This window comes from Heliconius melpomene, chromosome 2, assembly GCF_056956725.1.
Source record: "Heliconius melpomene rosina isolate 202511_hmr_F chromosome 2, ASM5695672v1, whole genome shotgun sequence".
NCBI lineage: Eukaryota > Metazoa > Arthropoda > Insecta > Lepidoptera > Nymphalidae > Heliconius > Heliconius melpomene.
Window position 1 is genome coordinate 4,880,022 of NC_140390.1, and position 25,241 is coordinate 4,905,262.

The 25,241-nt window shown below is 32.9% G+C and overlaps 5 protein-coding genes and 1 long non-coding RNA gene across 9 annotated transcripts; 2 read left to right on the forward strand and 4 right to left on the reverse strand.

The window, feature by feature from the left end:
• Nucleotides 1-25: 25 nt before the first annotated feature.
• LOC146540504 (uncharacterized) lies at nt 26-4,692 on the forward strand. The gene is made up of 3 exons (XM_085207144.1): nt 26-3,430; nt 3,714-3,918; nt 4,390-4,692. Exons 1-3 carry the CDS (start codon nt 168-170, stop codon nt 4,519-4,521), a joined length of 3,600 nt encoding a protein of 1,199 aa, XP_085063270.1. The 5' UTR covers nt 26-167; the 3' UTR covers nt 4,522-4,692.
• On the reverse strand, nt 4,686-6,547 carry mRpL44 (mitochondrial ribosomal protein L44). Its single transcript, XM_085207159.1, has 6 exons — nt 6,305-6,547; nt 5,938-6,216; nt 5,694-5,854; nt 5,489-5,615; nt 5,226-5,399; nt 4,686-4,899 (listed from the first exon to the last, which is right to left on the reverse strand). Exons 1-6 carry the CDS (start codon nt 6,372-6,374, stop codon nt 4,742-4,744), a joined length of 969 nt encoding a protein of 322 aa, XP_085063285.1. The 5' UTR covers nt 6,375-6,547; the 3' UTR covers nt 4,686-4,741.
• Nucleotides 6,548-7,246: 699 nt separating this feature from the next.
• Nucleotides 7,247-11,873, reverse strand: LOC146540506 (uncharacterized). 2 transcript variants are annotated; one of them, XM_085207156.1, is made up of 12 exons: nt 11,708-11,873; nt 11,567-11,634; nt 10,949-11,483; nt 10,789-10,855; nt 9,810-10,686; nt 9,647-9,726; nt 9,188-9,231; nt 8,979-9,088; nt 8,844-8,887; nt 7,988-8,730; nt 7,636-7,892; nt 7,247-7,454 (listed from the first exon to the last, which is right to left on the reverse strand). In XM_085207156.1, exons 1-12 carry the CDS (start codon nt 11,739-11,741, stop codon nt 7,320-7,322), a joined length of 2,994 nt encoding a protein of 997 aa, XP_085063282.1. In that variant the 5' UTR covers nt 11,742-11,873; the 3' UTR covers nt 7,247-7,319. The 2 variants fall into 2 exon arrangements, with proteins under 2 accessions (XP_085063282.1, XP_085063276.1); XM_085207150.1 differs by having other exon boundaries at nt 9,167-9,231.
• Nucleotides 11,874-12,290: 417 nt separating this feature from the next.
• LOC146540507 (uncharacterized) lies at nt 12,291-17,628 on the forward strand. 2 transcript variants are annotated; one of them, XM_085198776.1, is made up of 4 exons: nt 12,291-12,405; nt 12,502-12,718; nt 16,589-16,688; nt 17,480-17,628. In XM_085198776.1, exons 2-4 carry the CDS (start codon nt 12,512-12,514, stop codon nt 17,569-17,571), a joined length of 399 nt encoding a protein of 132 aa, XP_085054902.1. In that variant the 5' UTR covers nt 12,291-12,405; nt 12,502-12,511; the 3' UTR covers nt 17,572-17,628. The 2 variants fall into 2 exon arrangements, with proteins under 2 accessions (XP_085054902.1, XP_085054894.1); XM_085198768.1 differs by having other exon boundaries at nt 12,297-12,718.
• Nucleotides 17,629-18,010: 382 nt separating this feature from the next.
• On the reverse strand, nt 18,011-21,451 carry sqh (Myosin regulatory light chain sqh). 2 transcript variants are annotated; one of them, XM_085198756.1, is made up of 4 exons: nt 21,280-21,451; nt 20,610-20,806; nt 19,898-20,036; nt 18,011-19,444 (listed from the first exon to the last, which is right to left on the reverse strand). In XM_085198756.1, the coding sequence occupies exons 2-4, from the start codon at nt 20,797-20,799 to the stop codon at nt 19,249-19,251; spliced, it is 525 nt and encodes a 174-aa protein (XP_085054882.1). In that variant the 5' UTR covers nt 20,800-20,806; nt 21,280-21,451; the 3' UTR covers nt 18,011-19,248. The 2 variants fall into 2 exon arrangements, with proteins under 2 accessions (XP_085054882.1, XP_085054873.1); XM_085198747.1 differs by having other exon boundaries at nt 20,610-20,803; nt 21,280-21,450.
• A 953-nt stretch (nt 21,452-22,404) lies between these two features.
• Nucleotides 22,405-23,715, reverse strand: LOC146540509 (uncharacterized). Its single transcript, XR_014879004.1, has 2 exons — nt 23,573-23,715; nt 22,405-22,893 (listed from the first exon to the last, which is right to left on the reverse strand). It is a non-coding gene; the product is annotated as an uncharacterized LOC146540509 (long non-coding RNA).
• Nucleotides 23,716-25,241: the final 1,526 nt, after the last annotated feature.

A 25,241-nucleotide genomic window follows, 5' to 3' on the forward strand; every position in this document is an offset into this window, starting at 1 on the left:
TATGACAGACTTGACAGAGTATAAAAAATGCTATCTGTGGTAGCTTACAACTGCCAAAAATTTTAAAATTTTACTTCACAACAAAGTAAACGTACAGTATATTTTTAATTTAGATTGTTCCACATTTTCAGTAAGTTGATCTACAAATAGTGTTATGAAGCTAAATAATGGATCAGTCGCATTCGGAAAGTGATGTTTCACTGTCACCTTCACAAATATTAGATCGTTTGAACAAACTTAGGCAATTACAAATATTACAACGAGGAAAGTTGCAGCAACAGCGTTTACAATACCAAGAGTCTCCTGAAATAACTTCAAGTATCACAGAGATCGTCAGTCACTTTGGTGATAGTACTAGCTATAATACATTCAGAAGTTTATTAGAGTCTTCGCGGGAAACACAAAATAATGGTTCCTCACAATTGGATATTAGCAGTTTATCTAAAAGGGAAAATTTACATAATGTTATTGACGGTGTTTCAGTTTTAAATATTTCAGAATCCGAAGTTATTACTAATTCATCTACTGTAACAAGAAGTTCAAATTCGGAAAAAATTGGCAGTGATAACATTCTGTTTACTTCCAATATTGATGAAAATAAACCTACAAATAAACAAATTTCTTTGGATGATATGCCCATTCTTTCCCCAAAGAAAGATTTTGAAACATTGTTAACAGAAAAACTAAAAAATGACACAAATTTGGAAAAAGGAAAAAACATTGTTATTACAAATAATGATAGAAATATTAAGAGGCCCTTTCTTAGACGAGGGGAGGGTACAGCCAGGTATGGTGTTCAGAAAACAGATTTTGTTATTCAAAACACAAAGTCTCTACCTTGGAGAAAGAAAACTACAAAGTTGAATTGTAAACCTAAAAATAGCACTGTAAACTTAAAAGAGAAACCAATTAAAATAAGCAATACATCAAATCCATTAAAAAAATTAAAAAGTTTAGAATTAAAGATTAATTCTGAACCACAAGAAAATTATAAACAAATTGTAAAACAAAAAGTTATTGAACCTTTAACCAAACCACAAACAAAGTTGGAAATAAATAAAAATGTACCGATAAAGGAAAATAATTTGATTTTAAATAAAAAAAAAGATCTAAACGGACAGACAGATGGTCAGGCAGATGGACAGCAAAATAATCCTCAAAGGGTTCCATTTTTTTCTGTTGAGGTACAGAATCCTAACAAGTCAACTTGCATTACTCGTAAAGTGGATGAATATATTCAAAAAGATAAAGGCAAAACATGGGCAGCAGTGTTGACAAAAGAGCAAGATGATTTACTAAAGAAATTAAAACAAAGCGATTATTATAAAAACTTTGAATCACCAACCAAAAGTATTGTATCAAATTTAAGTTATGATGAAGATTATTCTAGATTCAAACAAGAAAAAGAAATAGCGGAGCAAAACATGTTTGAATTATTAGAAAATAAAGTTTGTCATGAAAGTTTCAATATACATAATTCATTTTTTAACCGCTTTCTAAGGAACAATAACTTAGAATGTTCAGGAGAGAGTACACCTTTAATTATGCAGAAATATTTATCTAAAAATCCAAATTTACTACACATATTCCCTGAAGTGCAACAGAGACCAAAAAATGACTGCTCACACGATTGTGATACTGAAACCTGTAATAGTGAATGTACAGAGTTTAGTGAAAATTGTTCCACCTTTTCAAGTTGCTGTTCCTGTAAAACAGTGACACAAACCCACTTGGATGAAAGCTGCATTAAAAATTGTCCAAAAAACGAAAAAGGTTTAATAGAAAAAGTTCAAGAATCTCAAATTATTGAACAAAATTGTAAAGAACAAAAAGGTGACAATGTGACAGCTGAAAATGAAACTATCAATGCTAATATGATGGAAATGAATTCTAAATTAATTGCGACAAGTGAGCTGCTTAGGGATAGGCTAAAGGAATTAGAAGATGAAATTGAAACATTTAAAAAAGAAAATGCTAATTTAACAAAAATGCGTGAAGAAGTAGATTTGGAGCGCCAAAAATTTTATGAAGAAAAAAATATATTTGAACAGAAATTTAATGAAGAAAAAATACTATCTGAGTATTACTTAGCAGAAGAAAAAGAGAAACTAAATAAGCAGAAACAAATGTATGAAAGATATGTACGAGACATGAGAGGCCGCTTGAACAAGAAAGAAAAAGATGAAATAATCACTCTAAAAAAGGAAATTCATGACTTAAGGGAGGAAATAAAAATAAAAGATGCTAAATCTACATCAACAATTGCACGCCTGCGCAATCAGCTAAAGTTAATGGAAAAAGATAAGAAAAGTCTTGAGGAAGAAATAGAGAAACTGAAAAAAGAGAATAGACGAATACAACACAGTAATGAAATGACAAGAAGACTAACTAATATTAAATATTTAGAACAAATTAATAAAAAACTAACCAACATGGCCACTAAAGACTGTAGATCTGAGGTGGATTTGGATTCTAACATAAAATATAAAACTTTTGAGATTGAGAGACAAAGTAGAGCAAAAAAAACTCAACATTTGTCAAGGGGACCAAAACAACGAGCAAAGAGTGTTCCTAATTTACATGTAACTTCTAGATATGCCAAATATTTCAGCCAAAAGGATTCTCTTAGTGAAAAAGAAAAGAATAAATTAGAAAACCATTGCAAAAATATATCTGATGATAATATATCAAATATCAAAAATAATATTTATGATGATTCAGATGTATCTAGGTCTAACAGCCCTGAAAGTGAAGATGAAAACAGATTAGAAACAATATACAATGAAAGATTTAAATCCATATCACCAGTATCAAGTACCAAATCTATTAGTCTGTATGATCATATAAATAAAACTTCAGATAAGTCAATGCATAGTAATGAGTTTTTTCTTCAAAAATCGAGTGTTTCACAAAAATCCGCCTCTTCTGGTTTCATGGATAGTCAACCACCCTCAAATTCAATTTCCGCAAATAGGTTTATGAATGGTTCTAAGTCATCATTGAATATTAATAATGAAAATGATCTCATCTCAAATTTTGAACCAGATTCAAATATTAGGAATAAATCACCTGTGTCTATATTAAGTAATAGATCATCTTCCAGTCTAAAATGTGGAACTATTATAAGTAAACCAAAAAATTTAGATACCCTTGCTCCCAGCCCAGAGCCACTATCAAGTAGAAGTAGCTTAACTAAAACTAAATTAAGTCCAACTGAAATTACTAAGCCTGATGGGTCAAAAGAACTTCGATTTCCAAATGGTAATATTAAATTGATGTCAGCAGATGGAAAATACAGTAAGTTTATATATTACAATGGAGATATAAAAGAAAACTTTTATAATGAAGGTAGAATAAAATACTACTATGCAGAAACAAAAACTTATCACACCACACATCCTGATGGATTAGAAGTTTTGGAGTTCCCAGAGTAAGTAACAAATAATGTACATTTATTGAGCTTAAGCCCACATAGTAGAATATGCACTTAACACTAATTTCTCCATCTACTGCCCTAACATATCCAACATGTTAAGAGATCCAACATGTTAAGAGATCCAACATGTTAAGAGATCCAACATGTTAAGAGGCAGAATTCTCCCAAAGTGGTGGTTGAAACCATGACAGTTGTGTTGATAATGGCCTCATATTATTGTGTTTTTTATATGAATATTCTTTTCAGCAGTATAATTTTCTATAATGCACTTTTTTAGTGGTCAGGTTGAAAAGCGATACAAGGATGGTTCATCAGAAATTAGACTACCGAATGGTAGTATTAGATACTATGATCCTAAAAATGAACATGTGCGAGAGGAGTGGCGCTTCCCTGATGGTGCTGCGCTCACTGTCTCTGCTAATGGCACCCAACGAATTGTCTTTGCTAATGGACAAGTTGAAGTGCATGCCAAGGATCATAAGGTAATAAGTTGATTAGCAAATACTTTTTATAATTTTATTTTGGGGCTGCTGATCACGCGAACGCGATGTTTGTCTGTTCGATTCTTACTCAAAACAGTGAAATATTTTAATTTAATCATCAGCTTCATGCTGTATCCCGCACACAGGAGGGTAGGCAGAGGGAATGTAGTGTTAAGATACTCCGTTCCCCCTTTCCGCTAAATTGTTTGAAGCATTGCGTGTTGAGTTGCGGAACTCAACGTGAGCTTTTGGCTTGGTGCCAGAAGGAAGAAATTAAAATATTAATAAATAATAATTTATTCCCTCAAGTGGAGATTGAATCAACTGGAGATTCAATTCACCATCGCGTTATACGCACATCCTCATGCCTCTTGACCATGACAGCCTCGAAAAGTAGGTAATGGAGTGCTTAACATTAAGGTTCCTCTGCCTATCACATGAAGTAAAGCTAAAAGTTTTGTATCATTTTAGCGTCGTGAGTACCCTGATGGAACCGTTAAACTGGTTTATAATGATGGAACATCAGAAACTCGATATGCTTCTGGACGTGTCAGAATAAAAGATAAACATGGCAGCCTAATAATGGATTCCGCTTCTGGGTGAAAGAAATATTAATTCTATGATTTTTCTGTGATTTTATGTGCCTTGTTATGACTTTAAAAACTTAATTAGATTTCAAACTTAGATTTAAGCATTACTATTTAATAAAATTTATGATTTGTTAATTAATGATGAATTGTGCTTATATAAAAAATAAAAAATATGTTTTTTAAACTATATTTTATTATTAAACCTTTTCTCTACAATATATTAATTGAATACTTTAACTAGCTGATATCTTGTACCTCTTATTAGAATTTAATCTTGGTATACCATTAAGTTTAAAATTAATTGGATACATATTCTCCTGAGTGCCAAAAATCTTCTTCAGAGCTTCTCTAGCAGCCATTTCTTTTGCAATTTCTATTTTTTCACCGAAACCTATAAAAATAATGACAATAAAGAAACTTTTTTGTAACTTTTTAATATTTTTGTGAAATACAGTATTATAAACATTGAAACTCTATATAGTAAAGAATGATAGGATTGGAGAATATTCTTGAGTTGTCTAGAAAGTGGTACAAGTAGCCCACACCCATGATAGCATGGAAATTTATGATAAAAAATTAACCCAGAATATTTAGATGAAAATCTTTACAGAATATGAAAATAAAAAATATACATTCCCTCAGTGGGCATTGAACCAAATCAATGTATTTACTTTCAATCACAACAGCCTCAATTGATAAATGTTATGTTAAAATTACCTGAAGATAACATTTTTTTGTCTAAATAGAGTCCGACTCTGTAACAAGCAAGCAAGGTATTCTTTCCAACTTCTCCGATCAAACGTGGTTCTAATTCACTGTTAGTTTGAGAAATCAAATCATTCAACATTTCCCATGGATTTTCAATTTGCCAAAATTCATTTACATCCTTATCTAAAACAGAAAATAGTTAATAAACATGAACATTAAGTAAAAATGGTTTTAAAAAAGCATTTTCAATTATTTTATCCCTCACATATTACCTTGTAATTGTGTTATAACAAAATCTCTAACAAAATGTGCTGTCTGTTCCTCCCCAGATGATTTTATTAAAGCTCCAACAATAGCTTTGAATGTATTTGCTAAAACTTGATTGTCCACTGGATATTCCTACAAATAAAATAATTACTTCACATATAAAAAACATAGTATATTTGTGTATGTATATCAAAAAGGTATGCAACTTACAGCTGCCAAAATTATATCTTTGGTGCCCAGATGTAATGATATATTAGCGAGTACACTTTCACTGATGAGATAATTCCGAACAGCTATTATACCTTCCATAGGAAACTTTGGTAAAACAGTTTCTAAATAAATATTAACATAGTCCTTCATAAATTTTTCACCTGTAAATATTATCTTGTTAATAAGAAAATATTGCTGTAATGATTAAATATTACAGCAATATTTACTTTTAATTTTATATTACCTTCTTCTGCTAGCTCTTTGTTGTCTTTCATTTTCAAATCAAATTCAATTTCTTTTTGTTTCATTTCTTCTTTTATAACATAGGAACGGTCAGTAAAAGCTTGAAGTAGAAGATCTGAGTCAATGTCTTCATTCAAACGTTTTGCAAACGCATACAGTTCTGCTTCTAGATTCCATTCTAAGAATGTATTTCTTGGCTTGATCACCTTGCCACCAGCTTTATTTTCACGCAATTTTAGTTCCATTAATGTTGGCGCAACCCATCGTTTTATTTGCCTTTCTAAATTTTTACATAATATTGAATAAAAATAAATAAACACAATGATAAAATATTAGTAGTAACTGTAATATAGAAACAATTAATATACCTTGTTGGAAAAATTTAACATTTTTAAGTGTCTTTAATAACAAAGGTGCAATACGTCTTGCAAGAGCCATGTTATATAAATTTATTGCAATACAAAAACTATACTGCAATAAACATATTTTTCTTATTGAAGAATAGTGCTGTTTTTAAATATAATCGCAATTTAAATAACAGCGAGATTACAATAAAACGTGAGGTTATGCTTATTATAATATGACAGTACACAGAACTTGACAGTTGACATTTTTGTGACATTTCAAGTTATGGTTAAAGAAGAAGACTGGCACGCTCGGAACGCCAGATTTAAAGAACCATACCATACCATAAAGAAGAAGAAGAAGTTATCCCACCGAAAACATCCTTTTAAAAACCAGCGAAGTCTCGAAGTCTGTCTGTTTCTCTATAAAAAGTAATGAAATCTCTAGGTAAAGCGAGGCCAAATCTAAGCTTCCTTACTTTGATTCTTTTGTTAATATAGTGTTAATAGTAGATTATTTTATTAATAATTCTTATATTTATATGTGACCGACGGCCAAATTAGTCAATATATTTTGTTAACCTACATTATAATAATAACAATAGAACAACATTTCAAACATTACATAAAAGTTGCAAGCTTCAACAACTTCTAATCCTAATTAATTAATTATATTTCTGACTTTGTTTATAATAAAATGTCTCAGTGCCCGGTGCTCTAGATCTATAGATTTTCTAAGCCAAAAGGACCCCAAGTTCAATTTCAAATCATCCTTCACTCTTCGACGACAACCTGGACTTTTACGACCAATCCTATGGTACTTAACCGTCTGAAAAAGGTCTTACTTCATCACGTTAATTATTTCGAGGTAACCCTCTTAATTATTTCCGTCTGATGGGGGTAAAGCCAGTAAAAGCTCCTATATTATATAAAGCATATTATATAATAAGTTTGAATACAAATAAATACCAGAGATAAAAACTTGTTTAATTACATAATAAAAACGTAACATTAAATTTAAAGCATATATAAAAACAATTTAAGTTCTTCGACCCGTCAGAAATTCTCGTACCGAAGTAAAAAGCCCTCTTTTTATTTTATTTATCGGCATAGTGGTGTGATTGCTGTAGAATGATATCGAAGTATCATAAAGAGACGACGACATTTCAAAGGCCTGGAAACATTAAAGTCCTATTTAATAATATTATCAAAAAAGAATGGGGAACAGAATGTTTTAACACTGGGTTCCCTCCGCCTATCCTGATGTGTGCGCGATACAGCGTGGAGCTAATAATATTATCATGAACATTACTTATTACTAACTTTCTAAATATTTAAGTAAAAATATTGATTACCCCTAGAGAAGTGTTAATATGATAGGAGTCCACAGAGTTGCTTAATCGTACACGTTCCTTTTCTGGAATATCAGCTTTTAATATCGAAGTCTGAGCTGATCTCATTACTAAGCATGATATAAGTCTTCGTAAAAATGGTTTCTTAATCTTAGAATCACCGGCGCCAAATGGTTTTACAGAATTATTTATTCCCGTTCTTTCAGAATCTAAAGAAATCGCAGAAGTGCCAAGATTTGGTGTAACAGATCTTCGATGTCCTGCAAATGTTTCTAATTTTGTTTAAACTGTTTAAGGATAAGAAATTAATTCTTCTGTATATAAGGAATTAAAGAAAGAAAAATTATTAAAATACCTTTAAATAATGTTTGTATTGAATTATGTTGTTTAAAACTAGAAAGAGATCTTTTTTCACTGTCCATGGCAGGTGGTGGAGGTATGGCAGGTTGCATATGTCCAACATCTCTATAACCTATTTCTATTGAAGAAACAACGTGGTGGTAATCGTTATACATGAAATGTTTTTGTTTAGTATGTTTACATTCACAAGTCAAAGCTTTATTGATACACTTTGTGGAATTCGATTTATTTAGAATTTCATTAAATACTTTAATGTTTTGACAATATTTCCGCTTCGCATTTTTTGCTATTTTTCTTATCTCGGACAAATCTGTTTGTACTTCGCGATCAAAATGTAGGATTTTAACGACTTTTGGTCTAACTTTAACCTCTCCAATGGAGACACTGTTTGTATATGTAACATTTCGGCATTTTTTTTCGATACTACTTTTCTTAGATATAGCACATTGAACGTTTCTTTTAACTTTCTGATACTGATTTCGTGTTAGAAAAATTGGGCGAACTTTGTTGATGTCGTCGAGTTGGATAAACACTTGTATATTACGACTAAATATAAAATTTTGGGGCAGATTATTCGTATAAGTTTTTGTAAAAGTGCAATAATTTAGAATTGTTTCTACATTCTGTTCTTTTTTTGTTGGTACAAGATTGTTTCGGTTTTCACACATGTCTTTATTTTTATTCATATTTACATCAACTAAACTTCCAATATTATATCCTGTTATTAAACTTTCTGAGCTGCAATAAACAGATGTTTATAAAAACACGTTTAATAAAGTAACAATTTAAGTATATGTGTATGTGTAGTTATACGTTAATTAAACAAAAAAAAATAAAAGAAAAATCAAAACCATGTTTTAACGCAGCTATCTCTATCTGGTTTGTCTGGAGCTATCTATAAAATATAAATAAATAGTTAGTGTCTAGTAAAAACGTTTATTTTTTAATATCTTTGAATTTAATTCAAATTTATAGGTATTACATACATTATACTTTTTACTGTCCCGTAAAACTCCTAGAAGCTCTCTGATTTCTCTGTCCCTTTCATTCGGATCTGTTAAGGAACAATTATCACCACGATAGTGTTTCACCGGTGCTACAAGAAAAAACACAGAATTAAATGATTTAAGTATAGCGTAGCATTTTACAGTTTAGAAATTAACATTTTTCATACCGTAATCGTTCGAATATGTACCTTTTTCAATATCATTTTTCTTCTTTGTTTTTTCTTTTTCACGCCTAAAATGAACAAAATAAGTTATTGCACTAACAAAATTACATTAAAATTGTCTTCCAAACAAAGCCAACAAAGCTCGTACTTTTTCTTCTGGGGCGAGCTACTGTGGCCCTGTAAAGACCATCCCAGGTCAACAGCAGTAAAGCCAAGTCGTAAAAAAAGTCACTCGGGGGCAGTTGCTTGTAAGCAACAGCCCTCATTAGAAGGAAACTCGTGTGAAGTATGGGTATTAAGTGATATATACATATAACTTATTGGAATTACGTAGAACCTCTTTCAGAATAATTTAGAAACATATACATTAGACGATATGTGTTTTTATCTTGTTTTTTTTAAACTAGCATAATTCATGTGTATTATATAACATAGATTTAGATAATAACTAATTTTAGATTAAATTGTATTTATATTTTTTACCTGTGCTTGATTTCTAAACTATCCCGAACGTTTAGTTTCGATTCTGTTAACATACTTTCATTGCCTACATAATTTGGTCTCTGAAAATATGAAAATAATATAATAAAACGAGGATCTTTTATAAATATACCTATATAATTAAAACGTATACGGTAAAGCTTACCCGAGAGTGACTTGCCTTCGTTGCATCATCAGATAACATGAGGAAGTTTTGCATTGAATTAGCATCAGCTGCTTCTTTATTTCTATTTCTACGTCTTGCTGTCTTACGAACTGTCACGCCGGTGTCCAAGTCACTGCGTTCAAGCATAACGTCATAGTACTCGTTATCGCCGTCTATATTAATTGTTATTTTAGACGCATCGTCTTTGGCATGTATAACCTTCGTTTTCGGTTGATGCTTATCTATTGAATCTATATTTCTTATAAAATTGCTAACCAAAGCTCTCTTAACGTGTTCCGCATCAGTCTTTAGATCCGTACGTTCAACTTTATGGCTTTGATTCTTGAATTTTTTGTTGTATTTATTTTGTTCATAAACGCGAAACACGTCCTTTTTGGAATCGTTAGGCTTTTTAGAAGTCTTATAATTTTTACTTTCAGGACTTTGTTTCCTTGAAACGCTATTCATGGCAAAGGCATTGGAATCTTTAGTTCTATTTTCTGTTTTGTTAACTGGAGAAGGAGATCTGCTGGGACGGAGTCGTTCTGTCTTGATATGTGAAAAGGATCTATCTTTTTTTTGCTTTTCGTTGTCTCTGAATCTTTCCGTTTCTAATTTTGTTTGAATTTTATTTTGACTTATATTCTGATGTTGAACAATTTTGACTGGACAATAGCCATCGTTTTCCGTTTCCCCTTGTCTGGGGTAAACTGATATTATGACAAGAGGACTGTTACATTCTTTAATAACATTAACTTTCGATACTGCAGCATCGATTTTACCTCCAGTGCAATCACATTGCACGAATCTATTTTTGTAAGATTTTCTATTTGTCTGTAATAAATTCAAGTCCACTTGAGTGGCTTGCGTTACTGCACTGAAATAGATTTATTATGTTATTTATTTACAAATTTGTCTTTTTGCTAAAAATAATGATCAAGTCTAGTAAAAACTTAATGATAATTTTCAAGTAACTTACTCGTTAAGCATATTTTGTTTTAAAGGGCGTTCGGGATTTTTCAATGTTTGCGAGAAATTCGTTGGAACTGTAATAAAAGTATTATTTTTATACATTATAACTCAATAATCTCTAACATCTCTATTGCATATAATATTTGAACAACGTATGTTATAATTACTTGGTTTATCATTTACTGTGGCCGCACATTTTAGTACATATCTTTCATCTTGTGTGAGTCCTAGTTGACCGACAATTGTAACTCTGTTTTTTCTTTCATTATCATTTTCTAATTTGTAATTACTAGTTTCACAATTACAATCTCTGCCCGTTCTTTTTATTCTAGTCGTTTTAATATCTTTACGATTATTTTCCATTTTCAAAAAATCTAAATCTGTGCATTTATAGAGCGCATATTTATTATTATATTTGTAATGTAAAATATCACTATCGGAATTTTTTATTTCATATATTTTTTGTCTATTTTTTTCTTTAATAGAACGTAAGTTTATATTTTGTAAGGAATTTTCGTGATTTGAAGTTGTTGTTTCAATTTTTCTATAATATTCTTGCTTAGTAAATGCTCTCGACAGACGTCTTATAGGCTTTCTCAATGAAACGGTTATTTTTAATACTTGGTTTGGAGTTTTATTTTTGAAAGAATCTAGCTGAGTTATTGTGTTAGTTAAATTTCTATTTGTTCTATGATGAAGCAACTACAAGTAAAAAAATAGAGTAAGTTTTTTAAGGATGTACCCAAAAATATATTTAATACCTACATAATATCTTATGCCTTTACCGTTTTCGTCCTCGATTCTTTGGAAAATAAAATTTCACTTTGTGATCGTTTCTGATATTCCAGTTGCTCTAAATAAATCAAAATATAAATAAACAATACAAAAACAAAAATAAAATATTTTAATAATGAGAAACTACTAACTTGTGGTTGTAGAGATGCTATTTAAAAGCATCATACAAATTTAGGATGTTGAGTAAAAGTAATTTTTATCACTGAATAATAATCAAAACATTAAGACATTAAATAAAAAATAAAAGGTTCACTGGAAACCATTCTCAACGTCGAACGATACAAGCCGAGACATTTCATGTCAATAGAAAATATGTCAAAATGTTTTTCTATAAAGTCCTAATTAAAAAATATATAAGTACAAGTATTTATACATTTATTTTCATTAAATAAATAAATTAAATTATATATATTCTATAATAAATAAATATTTTAAATTTAGTTCTACATATATTTACGAAATACTGTTATTGTAAAATAATATAAATTAACAATATCTACGCCGAGCAGACATTTTAAAAATTTCAGAAATTGAAAAATTCCGTTTTTCTTTAACCGTTTAAAATCATACTTATATCTGGGACATTTAGAGAAGCTGTTTTATGACTTCGTAGCATGTAACATCAAAAAAGGTTCGCCATATCTGTCCTATATGTATACATATACATATAACCTTAGCTTTAACCTTTTGTCATTTATGCCAAAAGATTGTAATTTGTAATATTTGAAACTAATAATATCTATGACAAAATTATTAAGTACCTATTTATATATGATTTCGAAAGATTCAAATAATTTTTCGTTTAGGGGCTTCATCATAGGGGATTCACGTAAATGGAATAAAATTTCACATATTGAAATGTTTTGATTGAAATTTTAGTCCAACTTTGTTTGCCTAACTCCAATATATTTTATTCTGTATTAAGCAAAACTCATATGGATTGCAAAATGTTAGAGGATCGCCTAATAACCCAAATGGTAATACCAGTATCTAAAGAATCTTACTTCAATACGAAATGGGAATCGAATAGACAACAACTGTGTGCTTACGATATGCTGTACCACCCGCCTGACTACAATCCTAAATCGGCTAGGTCAGATCGACAAGAACCAAAAATAATAAGACGCAATATATGGGACCAGGTGAGATCAATATTGTTAGCAACATTAATCGAGAAATAAAAATTGAAAGTCAAACTTTATTAGTACTATGAGTAGTAGGTATGGGGCCGCCTTGGCGCAACGGCTATCATCATGCTATATCCCGCACAAGGTAGGGTAGGCAGAGAGAACCTAGTGTTAAGGCACTCCGTTCCAAACTTTCTGCCGAATTTTGGAAGCATTGCGTGTTGAGTGGTAGAACTCAACGCCACGCTTTGCCTTTTGCAACACCAGAGCGAAGAAATGGAAATATAAACGTAAATAAATACTTCACTTCCTCGAGTGGGGATCGAACCCACAACCGTCGCGTTACAGTCACACCCTTGTGCCGCTGCGCTACGACGGCCTAAATATATTTCCCTGAATTACAAACAAGACTATAACCACCGTATAACAACATCTCGTACCACTTTCCAACTACTCGAGAATAACGCCAATTAATTCGTTTATTAATATTACATGTTAGGGTGCACGATAGGAGCCTCCACGTGGCGCACCCTGGAAGCAGCTAGGTCCGGTAACGCAGGGCCTAGGCTGACTGATCCTGTCCCCACAATGAATTGGAATGTTCCAAAAGCCAGTAACTGCCCTTCTCAGGGCCAAACAAGTGACCACGCCGATTGTGACGAATCTAACCTTAACCCTTACCGAGCAGCTCTCACGGTAATATCTATTAACATCGAAGGTTTTTCTTCCCTAAAATCCGAATTACTCGCGAATCTCTGTAAAAATACCGCTTGCGACATTTTGTGCGTCCAGGAGACACATAGAGATGCAAACCAATCAAGACCCTATATCTCAGGCATGACACTTATAGCCGAGATCCCACATGAAAAATATGGAAGCGCAATGTTTGCTAACCCAGCTGCGATTGTCGATGCTATATCCGTAGCCACCCAAAATGATATAGAAATTATCACCGCTGATTTCCGAAACTGTAGTGTCACATCAATCTATAAACCCCCAAACATTCCCTTTGGCCCAATCGACATAAAAATTACTGATCACCCAGCTCACATTATTATTGGAGATTTTAATAGCCATAGCTCGTCCTGGGGCTATTCCTCTACTAACAAAGATGGTGAGGCGGTTGAGGCCTGGGCTGAAGCTAAAAACTTCACCCTACTACATGACTCTAAACTTCCAGCATCATTTAATAGTCGAATTTGGCATCGGGGATATAATCCAGATCTTATATTTACAAGTCAAAACATCAGTTCCTTATGTAAAAAGAGAGTTCATGAGCCCATCCCACACACGCAACACAGACCTATTTCCTGCCAAATTCAAGCAGCGATAACTCCTGTTGTGGTTCCCTTTAGAAGACGGTTTAATTTCAGGAAAGCCAAGTGGCGGGCCTTTTCTGAGTACGTGGAGTCTAAGCTGATAGATGTAGAACCAACCCCGCAGAACTACGATTTATTTGTGGATATCATCTGGGAATCAGCTCGTAAGCACATACCCCGCGGCTGCCGGTGCTTGTACATCCCAGGCCTTGAGGATCAGTCTGCTAAGCTGCTTTCTACCTATGAATCGCTCTACTCCAAAGACCCTTTTTCTGAGGACACCATTCTGGCTGGAGAGGAACTTATGCGGACACTTGTTGAAAGCCGAAAAAACAGCTGGATTCAGCTTATATCTTCCGTTGACATGACCCATAACAGCAAGAAGGCATGGAACACCATTAAAAAGCTAACTGGCGACCCCCCAAATGCTACAAACTCTGGTCAAGTAACTGCCAATCAAGTTGCCCATCAGCTTCTTTTAAATGGAAAGCCACCCCACCGCCTGCCCAGGGAACTAAAGCCACTTATCTCACCGACTGACAATACCGATGCCATCAGCAAACCCTTTGTACTAGCCGAAATAGTAGCAAGCATTAAATCTTTAAAAAATGGAAAAGCGGCTGGCTTGGACGACCTTACTACGGAACAAATTAAACACTTGGGTCCCGTAGCTATCTCATGGCTATTAGCAATGTTTAACTCATGCCTGAATCTCTGCACAATCCCAAAGGTCTGGAGGCGGGCCAAAATCATAGCTCTGTTAAAACCAGGTAAAAGCCCAGATGATCCGAAAAGTTTCCGCCCCATATCGCTATTAAGCCATACATTCAAACTTTTTGAGAGGATGCTTTTAAACCGCCTGACGCCTTTACTTGAGGAACACCTAATCCCAGAGCAAGCTGGTTTTCGTCCTGGCAAGTCCTGCACTAGGCAAACTTTGAATCTTGTACAGGCTATTGAGGACGGGTTTGAAAACAGGAGAATAACTGGCGTTGTCTTTGTTGATTTAACAGCTGCATACGATACCGTCAACATTCGTAGACTCCTAGTTAAAGTTCACAACATAACTAACGATCAAGGCTTCGTCCGCATACTAAGAGATATCTTAAACAACAGAAGATTTCAGGTTCACCTTAATCGTAACAAAAGTAGGTGGCGCAGTCAGAAAAACGGCCTCCCACAGGGGAGTGTCTTAGCCCCGGCCTTATTTTCCATTTATACCAACGATCAACCAAAAACTCCAAACACCCATCAATTCCTCTATGCCGATGACCTTGCTTTGGCTGCTCAGGCGCCATGTTTTGAGGAGGTGGAAAGTTTGCTGAAGACAGCCCTAAGCGCACTCGACTCTTACTATGACGATAACGCCCTTAAACCCAACCCGTCTAAAACTCAGTCGTGTGCGTTCCACCTGAGGAATCGTGAAGCAAACAGGCCTCTTCAAATATCTTGGCGAGGTGCTCAAATTCAACACTGTCCACAACCACGATACCTGGGAGTTATACTGGACAGGTCTTTAACATTTAAAGCTCACTGCCTGTATACCAAACAAAAAGTATGTGCAAGAAATAATCTGCTCCGTCGGCTAACGAGAACACATTGGGGGGCATCTCCGCACGTACTTCGTACAACAGGCCTCGCTCTATCTTTCTCTGCGGGTGAATATGCGTGTCCAGTTTGGCACCGTTCCGCTCATGCAAAGGAGGTGGACATAGCATTAAATGAGACTTGTCGAATAATTACTGGTTGCCTTAAGCCCACACCATTAAACAAGGTCTACCCTCTGGCCGGAATAGCGCCTCCTAAAGTTCGACGTGAGGTGGCATGTTCTGTCGAAAAAATGCGTCAGGAAAAAGACCCTCGGCACCCACTCTTTGGCTACACCGCACCTCGTGCCCGCTTGAAAAGTCGCCACAGTTTTATTCAAGCTACCAAAGCTCTAGATTGCATTCCGAGTCGCGCTAGGATACGGTTATGGCAGACAATCTACTCGCCACCTTCAGGCTTTGTTCCCCCCAAAGAGTGCCTACCCGCAGGTTACAACTTGCAGTGGCCAACATGGAAGTCACTTAATCGTTTACGGAGCCAGGTTGGCCGATGCAAAGAGCTTCTCGTGAGATGGGGGTACGAACTGAGGGATGGGTCACCCTGTGACTGTGGCGCCGATCCACAAACGATGGCACACTTACTCTCCTGCCCGAAATGTCCATTCACCTGCTCACATGACGATCTGATGGAAGCAACAGATGCCGCAGTCGACGTGGCTAAATACTGGCAAAATGTGATATGAATTCTCCATTCATTGACACGAAGAAGAAGAAGAAGAATCTGGATATGTTATACTTAATCGATGAATTCACCTGAGGTACAGATTTTATGTGGGAATACAACTGCTTTTTTTAAAATCTGACGAATACTTGAAAAATAGAGATTTGAACCTAAAAAACCGCTTTAAATTACTTAAATACTTAAGCCATGAAAGGATCGCTTTAAGATGAACTGGTTGCTTGTTTTTGGTTGCTTGCTTAACTATGCTATATGTGTATCTGTTTTTTGGATTTCTTAGGAACTGCATAAAGGTATCGCTTCAACGACTCACTTTCAACTGAGTAGACCAAAATGGAAACCGTACGACTTGCCGACGAAAGAATTTGTACGAGTTCAAGGTGATTAAACTATATTGGTTACAGTGCGTCCAGAATTCAGCAGAAAGTGGGGAACGGAGTGTCTTAACACTAGGTTCCTTCTGCCTACGCTGCTGTGCGGGATACACCGTGAAGCTGGTTACAGAGACGTTAAATATGAAAATAAGTATCTATAATGACTCATTACCAGCTTACATATTATTACTGATTCAATTCTCGTAAAAGTAAGTATGCAAGTCGTTAAAAAAATCGATCGAGTCGTCTATTTCTCGAATATTTAGACTTATTATCCCCTTTTCTTGTATAGTTGGAATTTTTTAACCATTCACAATATTATTATTTTTTAGTTTCAGTGTGCGTGACTTAGGCAGAGGGATCCTAGTTTTAAGACTACTACTCTTCGCTCCACTTGTAACTGAATTTTCGAGTGCAGAGTTCATTGCGTGTTGAGTGACGGTACTCAACGCCGCGCTTTGCATTAAGTATACCAGAGCAAAAAAAAAATAAATAAATCATAATTCATGCCTCGAGTGGAGATCGGACTCACAACCGTCGCCTTTACAGCACACACTTGTGCCACTGCGCCAGAACGGTCTCAACACAATAACTGTAGGTCAGATTCCTGCTTGAGCCAATATTTGTAATAAATTAGTTCTGCACTTAATTAGTTAAGTAACATGTACAAAAACTTCTATATCTCTAAAAAAAATGGAAAGTGGAGAGCAGAAGGAATACCCGAGTATATTTTCTATATTGTCATAATAAGTGAATGTTAGAACAGAAGTGATATGAACTATTGTTAATTATTTCAGTTAAAAACGAAAATCCAAATATGCGCATAGAGAACGTTCTAGAATGGGCTGTTCTTCTGAATGAAGGTAAACCTAGCTTGTGTGATCAATAAAGATTTGTATTCACCAATTTCTTTTCTCTTTTGCAATAAAATATATAAAAAAAATATTTTTATGTTCATAATTTTATATTTCTATAAATTAAATGTTACTCTGCTATTAAATATTTACAGACTGTTATTTATAAAAAAATGATTCCAAAAAGTTTGATTTGTGTTCATCATTTATCCTGGAAAGTGTATTTTACCTCATTGAATTAAATTCTAATTTCAAGTTTTAATTACATTTATTTTCAGCAAATATTGATAACTTTTAAAAAAGATGACTACACGAATTTTTCTTTTAATAAGTAAGCTAATATAAAAACCAAGCTTCATTAAAATTCTATTTATAAATTTATAACGTTAACTGTTCTCATCGCCGACACATCATTAGCCATCATTTTTAATATACAATTAGTTAAATGAGGGTTTTAAAAATAAAACAAAATTAGATATTTAAAAAAGAATTTATAAGGAAATCACAAAATAAATACATAAGTGATTATACAAACGATACTTTCTTACACACGATTGTTAGTGAGGATTACATGTTACAACATATTCTATAATAATAATAATTAATAATTAAAATCGAATTTTTAAGAATGTTACTAATATTTCATCACAAGCAACTAAATTGCATTAAACGGTTGATTAAAAACGGAATGGTTTTAATACTTTTCTAATCAGTCTACTTTACTTTTAATAATGATAATATTTTAGTTTCTTTGAATATTGATTGATTTTTTTTTTCTTGAAATAAATTATTTCATTGTTATTTGTGAGTCAATTTGTTATTAATTCAGAATCTATATAATAATTGACTATTTTAAAGATTTAGAACGTTGACTGACGTTTTTTTTTAATTTGTCATTAAAAGTCTTCAATTTTATAAATTAAAAATATATCAACTTAATTACATACATGGAAATGATTTAACAAATGCCTGATTAAACTCATTGAAAATGCAACAGACCTTATAATATATCTATTTTAGCACCTCATGGTCTTTTTGAGATTATTGAAATCCATCTAACTTAGCATTTAGGAAAAAAAATCTTATAGAAAAGATTAGTTTGGCATGTTACACAATATAAAGATAAATAATATTTTTATGACACTTATCAATCAAAATAAATATGGCAGGTTGAAAATTAAGTACTTAAACAATAAAATTCATACATAAAAAGAGAAGCCTGACAAGCTTGGTATTGGCCGCCTAACATTATAAAGCATTTTGAAACTACCAATTATAATTTAATAAAATATTTATAAATATATTGTTATAAAATATAAACAGGGATGTTAATAATTTCAGAGAAGAAGAATATATTAATTTTTGTTATGGCTTTGGAACCAAAACCCATATTATAAACAAACAATTATTTCAGATCATTTGTTAGATCTGTAGTTTAGTTTTTGCGAGGAACAAAAGCTCTTTGCAATTACACCCCTTCATACTAAACGCTAGTATGTCAGTTTGTGCAATCAAAAATCAAATACAGAAACCTATCAAACAAGCCTCATTTAGACTTCTCGTATTCCCAAAATTACTAACCATATCACATTTGGTTATAGTAGCTTGGATTTTTGGATATCTGATAGTTCAGTTACGGAGACAGAGCTTCATAACATCCCTAATAAAAAAAAAACAAATATGTCATCATCAACCTGCCATTGAAAAAAGTTTTACTGTTCATCTTTATCCTTAGCGCCATGTTTCAATATGCGAGTGAATTCCACATAATCAAAGATTCCGTCACGTATGGGAGCCTCACGAAGCATTTCGTCGACATCGTCGTCGGTAAAACGGTCACCCATAGTGGTAAGGAGTTCACGTAGACGCTCTTCGGCTATCACACCCGTGTTTTCTTCATCAAAGCATCTGTTAATTAATAATCATGTTAGATTTTTATTGTGGTAAAGGTAGGAAGTGGTTACACCTGTATACAAGATGGTTTGATAATCATAATTTTGGAAAACCGAGCACAGTGGCACAAAGTTTGACTGTAAAATTGACTGATTGTTGGTTTGATCCCCACTCAAGGAAATGAAATATTTATTCCATTTCCATTTCTTCGCGGCTTCGCGTTTCTTCTGGTGTCGAGGCAAGGCGCGGCGTTCGAGGCAAGGTGCGGCGTAAGGCGGATGTTCCGCCACTTTTCATACCATCGCTAAAATTTAGCAGAAAGTGGAGAACAGAATGACTTAACACTAGGTTCCCGCTGCCTACTCTACTATGATGAAACAGCTTGAAGCTAATATACAATGTCATGGTATTGGTATCATAGAAATGCACAAATATGCTTAGAGATTTAAGATCCAAGTAGACACTTACCCAAAAGCATTCTTAATTACATCCTCAGGATCAGTTCCCTGAAGACGTTCCCCAAAGAGTGTCAAAAACATAGTAAAATTAATAGGTCCAGGTGCCTCATTCATCATACCCTCTAGATAATCCTCAGTTGGGTTCTTTCCTGTTTATTAAAAATAATAAAATTTATATTTATAAACACAAGCTATCATACAAATTTATCTATGAGACTAGCTCTATATCATGTTACCAGGGCATGGAAATAAAAATAATTGATTCTTTCATGTTAAAACCAATGCAACAATCAGATGCTGTTCAAATATGTCACAATAGTCATAACTACAATTGTTCTATAATATGCAATTCAGATTTAAATATGTGCATAAATTAATGTGAAACGACTTGTCATATAAATAAATCAAATTAAATCAGCTTCACGCTTTATCCCACACACAGGGTAGGCAGAGGGAACCTAGTGTTAGGACATACCGTTCCCCCTTTCTGCCGAATTCTGGAGGCATTGCATATTGAGTGGCAGAACTCAACGCCGCGCTTTGCCTCAACACCAGAGCGAAGAAATAAAAATATAAATAAATATTTCACTTCCTTGAGTGGGGCTCCAACCCACAACGGTCGCGTTACAGTCACACCCTTGTGCTGCTGCGCCATGACGCCCTCTGATGACTTGTCTCATCTACATTTTACATTATTTGTATAATAAAATTGCATTGCATACCTAGAGAAGCAAGCATATCATGTAGATCGTCTTTATCTACAAAACCATCTCTGTTCTGGTCAATCATATTGAAAGCTTCTTTAAATTCAGCAATTTGTGCCTGGTCAAACATAGCAAATACATTGGAAGTAGCCCGCTGGGCGCGTTTCTTGTTGGTCCCACGACGGCCAGCTGTTTTGCGTGACGACATGATTCTGCTTTTTAAACAAACATGTAAATAAACGTTATAATAAAAAAAAACATAATGAATGAGTAATTAAGTACTACTAAAAAAAAGTTATTGCAAGCCCAAAATTCGTACTTCGATTACCCAATGTGCTTAAAATGCTAATTTCTTATCAAATAGTGTGAATTTATTTCAAGCTACATTCAAAAGGCTAATATCCTTAAACAAAAATAACGTCATACAAATTTGATAAAGAATTTGTGCCCGTTATAACGTAGATGAGTCACTTGGTCAAATACAAATTCCTTTTAAGTCTTGCATATGACAAAACTGGAATGTATATACAATGTAGGACACGATTTCGTAATTCATGATCTTAAACAGACTTGCAATCCTTATAAGGTCTTGAATTGATAATATACGTGTATTAAGGCAAATATGTTCAAATTACTGCAAAAGTAATATTGTTCCAGTCTCATTTAAAAAATGAAATAGTTTACTTACGTATATATTAGGTAGAACTGTAGTAGGCAGAGACAACAAAATAAGAAAATAATTATCACAATAAAATGAATAAATAAGAATGCAGGCGATGACTAATATTAAAACACCACCCACAGATCCGCAATACACGGTACACCGTCAACTCGAGAATTGTAGTTGTAAAAAAGGGGACAACCGACAACTGTATTGCTTTACTACCACAGAATAAATATTAGTTTTTAACAGATAACATTAAAAAAAATAATAAAAAATATAAAAAAAACAGGAGTATAAATAAAGTACGGTAATATTTTAGTTTTCTACAATTGAACATTATTATGAAAAACAAAGATGTATCTTTTTTAAATAAAGATGTGGTATCTTACATTCCTTGTTACTTATTATTTAAAGCTTTAAATATAATACTTTTCTGATCTTCCTTTTTTTTCAGCTTACAGGAATGTTAAATATTGTAATTAAAATCATATCATAACTAAACGTCTTACATAATATGTATCTAAGTATGTACGGTAATATTTTATGTAAAAACTAACATTATTGTTAATACAATTTTTATCATAATTTTAAGGATCTGAAATTAAATTTGTCCAATTAACAAGACCGTTTATCTGTAAATATCCATGTTTATCCATAATTTTTTATTTCATTCTCATCTTTGTTATGTCTCACTGTGCTACGAGGTGAAGCTGCAATCGTACGAAACTACGAATCTTCAACGCACATTTTTTCAACGGTCTGGCGCGTAAATGGTGAGTAAATGTGTTCTGTGGTCTGGCGTCCAAGGTGACAGTGACAGTGACAAATAACAATGTTTGAATATAATGCAACCAGGCCCGGTCGACTTCCTTAGGAGCTTGGGCGACATACCTACGGGGGACCCGTGTCCAGTTGCTATATTAAAGTAAAACTACTAATTAGTAGTTTTTCTAAGAATATTTTTCTAAGAATTTAATTTTAATTCACGATTTAGTTACTTAATGTTTAATAAATAACTTTCTTCATAATAGTTCATGTATGTAAGGCACCGTGATAAAATGTTTTTCGATATGAGAAACATTTTATGTAACCGGTATTTAAAGTACAGTAGTAGGATTATGTTTTGATATGGCAATGGTATCATTAGCATTTGCAAATGGCGAACTTACTACTTGTTTTCGGCGCTTAAACAAGGAACCTGTTTTTAGCATTTTTGTTTCTCATTGCTTTTATATTCCCATTTCTTTTAGAAAAAGTACACAACTATATCGAAAATATATTGTTAGTTTTTTAGGTAAATGTTAGTGATGTGGGTGATAATATTATACTGGATACATTAAAGGATGAACCTCAACCGGGCCCTTCTGGTGTGTTAAATAAGAAAATAACAGAACTAGATCAAAAAGTATGTAGATCATCTTCTTAGTGTTTTGTTCTAATCTACTATTCTAAATAAATATTTTATTACAATTTCCTTTTAAGTACACGGATTTTTTTCAGACATTGCCTGTTAATGATCAATCTACAATGAGTAAAAAGAATTATATTATATATAAAAAATGCAGAAATTATGTGAAAAAAGTGCATAAGCTGAAAAACCAAATTAAAAACATCAAATTAAAGCATATGTTAAACATCCTAAACGATAATGAAGCAGTACAAGGTTTAATAAAACACCTAACCCCATCACTAGCATTACTTCTACAAGGGGAACTAAAGAATGCAAAGAGAAAATATGTAGCTAGAAGATGGGACACTGATCAAAAAATTATTGCACTAAGGCTTTACAAGAGATCACCATCCACTTATCAATTATTGCGACGTCTTTGGTGCCTTCCAGCACCATCCACATTAAAACACATTTTGAGAAAATTTCACTTGAATGTGGGCATAAATGAAAAAATTTTTCTTAATTTAAATAAACATTCTAAAAAACAAGACCCAGTTAATAATGAATATGTGTTAATGTTTGATGAAATGTCAATAAAAAAACATTTGTCATATAATGTTAAAGAAGACAAAATAGAAGGTTACCAAGACCATGGCAAACATGGTAGATCTCCAAATGAAGTTACACATGCACTCGTGTTTATGCTGGGAGGCATAAGAAGAAAAATTAAGCAGCCTGTTGCATATTATTTGTCAGGCTCCAATGTGACAGCAGATAGATTATCTGTTCTAATAAAAGAAGTAAGTTCTAATTCTCATATATCAAATATGCCTATAAGTGAGAACTTGATTTATAAAATTAGTTGCTTTATTTATTATTTGTATTTTTGTTTCCAGATTATACAAAAATGTTTTGAAAATGGTTTACATATAGCAGCCACAGTTTGTGATATGGGCGGTGTTAATAGAAGATCACTAAAGATTTTGGGAGCTTCAAAAGAAGCTCCTTATTTTATGTTTCAGGGAAAAGAAATTATAACAATATTTGATCCACCTCACCTACTGAAATGCTTCAGAAATTTATTTTTAAAATACAATATAAAATGTAATACTAATATTACATCAAACAATGTTGAAGGACAAGGTAATTTTATGTTATCATAATTTACATAAAAATTACATATTTTTTTAAATTTATTACTATCAAAAATATGCATAAAGCACAAATATGCATAGTCCTGTCAAAAGTACGAGTTTCTAGTTACTAATAGTTAAATGAAAGTTGAAAAAAATATTTTTTAACATAAAGTCTCATTTATTACATTATAGGTATAGCCAAATGGGAACACATAGTAAATTTCTTCCAAATAGACAATGGTGATGGAAATTTTGTATTCGCACCCAAATTAAAACAGGATCATATGTGTCCAAATGCTAAGCAGAAAATGAGGGTGAACCTTGCTGCTCAAGTACTAAGTCACTCAGTTGCCGCGGGGATGTTTGCCAAAACATCTCAAGGTATTGTTTTAACTTTTTTTTCTGTTTATTGGTTCACATAAAGAAGAAATCACAAATATGGTAATTACACATGAAAACCTAAAATAGATAGATATATATGTAAAAATAAAATATTAAATATTAATTAACATTTTTAAAACATAAACACAGAGAGAAATTTAAAAAAATCTTATAGTTACGACTAAAATTGAATTAATCTTAAAACTAAACCATTTCTTTAATTTTCTTTTAATTGCTTAAACAAGAAGATTCATCTAACAATGACATGTTGATTTTAGTTTCTGTAACATGATCTTTATTAGCTCTTGTAATTTTCAGGATTGCTACCTGGAGAGGCAACAGTCACTGCAAATTTAGTATCAAATATGGATAAATTATTTGACTGCTTAAATAGTGATTCTGCAGATCGAAAGAAAGGAAAGCCACACTGTACCAACATGACTGACAATTCTCCCCATTTGGATCATTTGAAGAAAATGTATGACTTTTTTGAAAATTGTACATTTGTAGGATGTCATAGCTCGCCCCCATCTAAGGAAGGTTGGATATGGACAATTAATAGTATCCTAAGGTTGTATAATAATTTAAAAATATAACATAAAATAAAAGCTTTATGTACTCGCCGTCTTCAGCAAGATTCTTTAGAAAATTTGTTTGGCACTATTAGAGGGAATTGCGGATCAAATTATAATCCAACTTCAGGGCAATTTGTTGCTGGCCTGAAGACGGCGATTTTATCCAATCTTGCTCATTTAGGGTCAGGAAACTGTAAAATAGATGATTGTAGTTCTATGTCAGATTACAAGGAATTTTTAACCACAACCTCTCCCACAGGCACATGCACAGAATCAGAAAGTCAAATTGTTTCAGAGATGCTCTCATTTGTGGAGTCATCCTTTCAAGAAAGTGTATCTGATGCACAAGAATTACAAGCTTGTGCATATGTCTGTGGATTTTTATTAAAGAACCTTGGCAATAAATGCAAGGTTTGTGATTCAGTTTTAAAACTTAAACATACCAATAATGTATTATTGTACACTTTCATGGATTTCAAAGAATATGATAATGCTAAAAAGAAG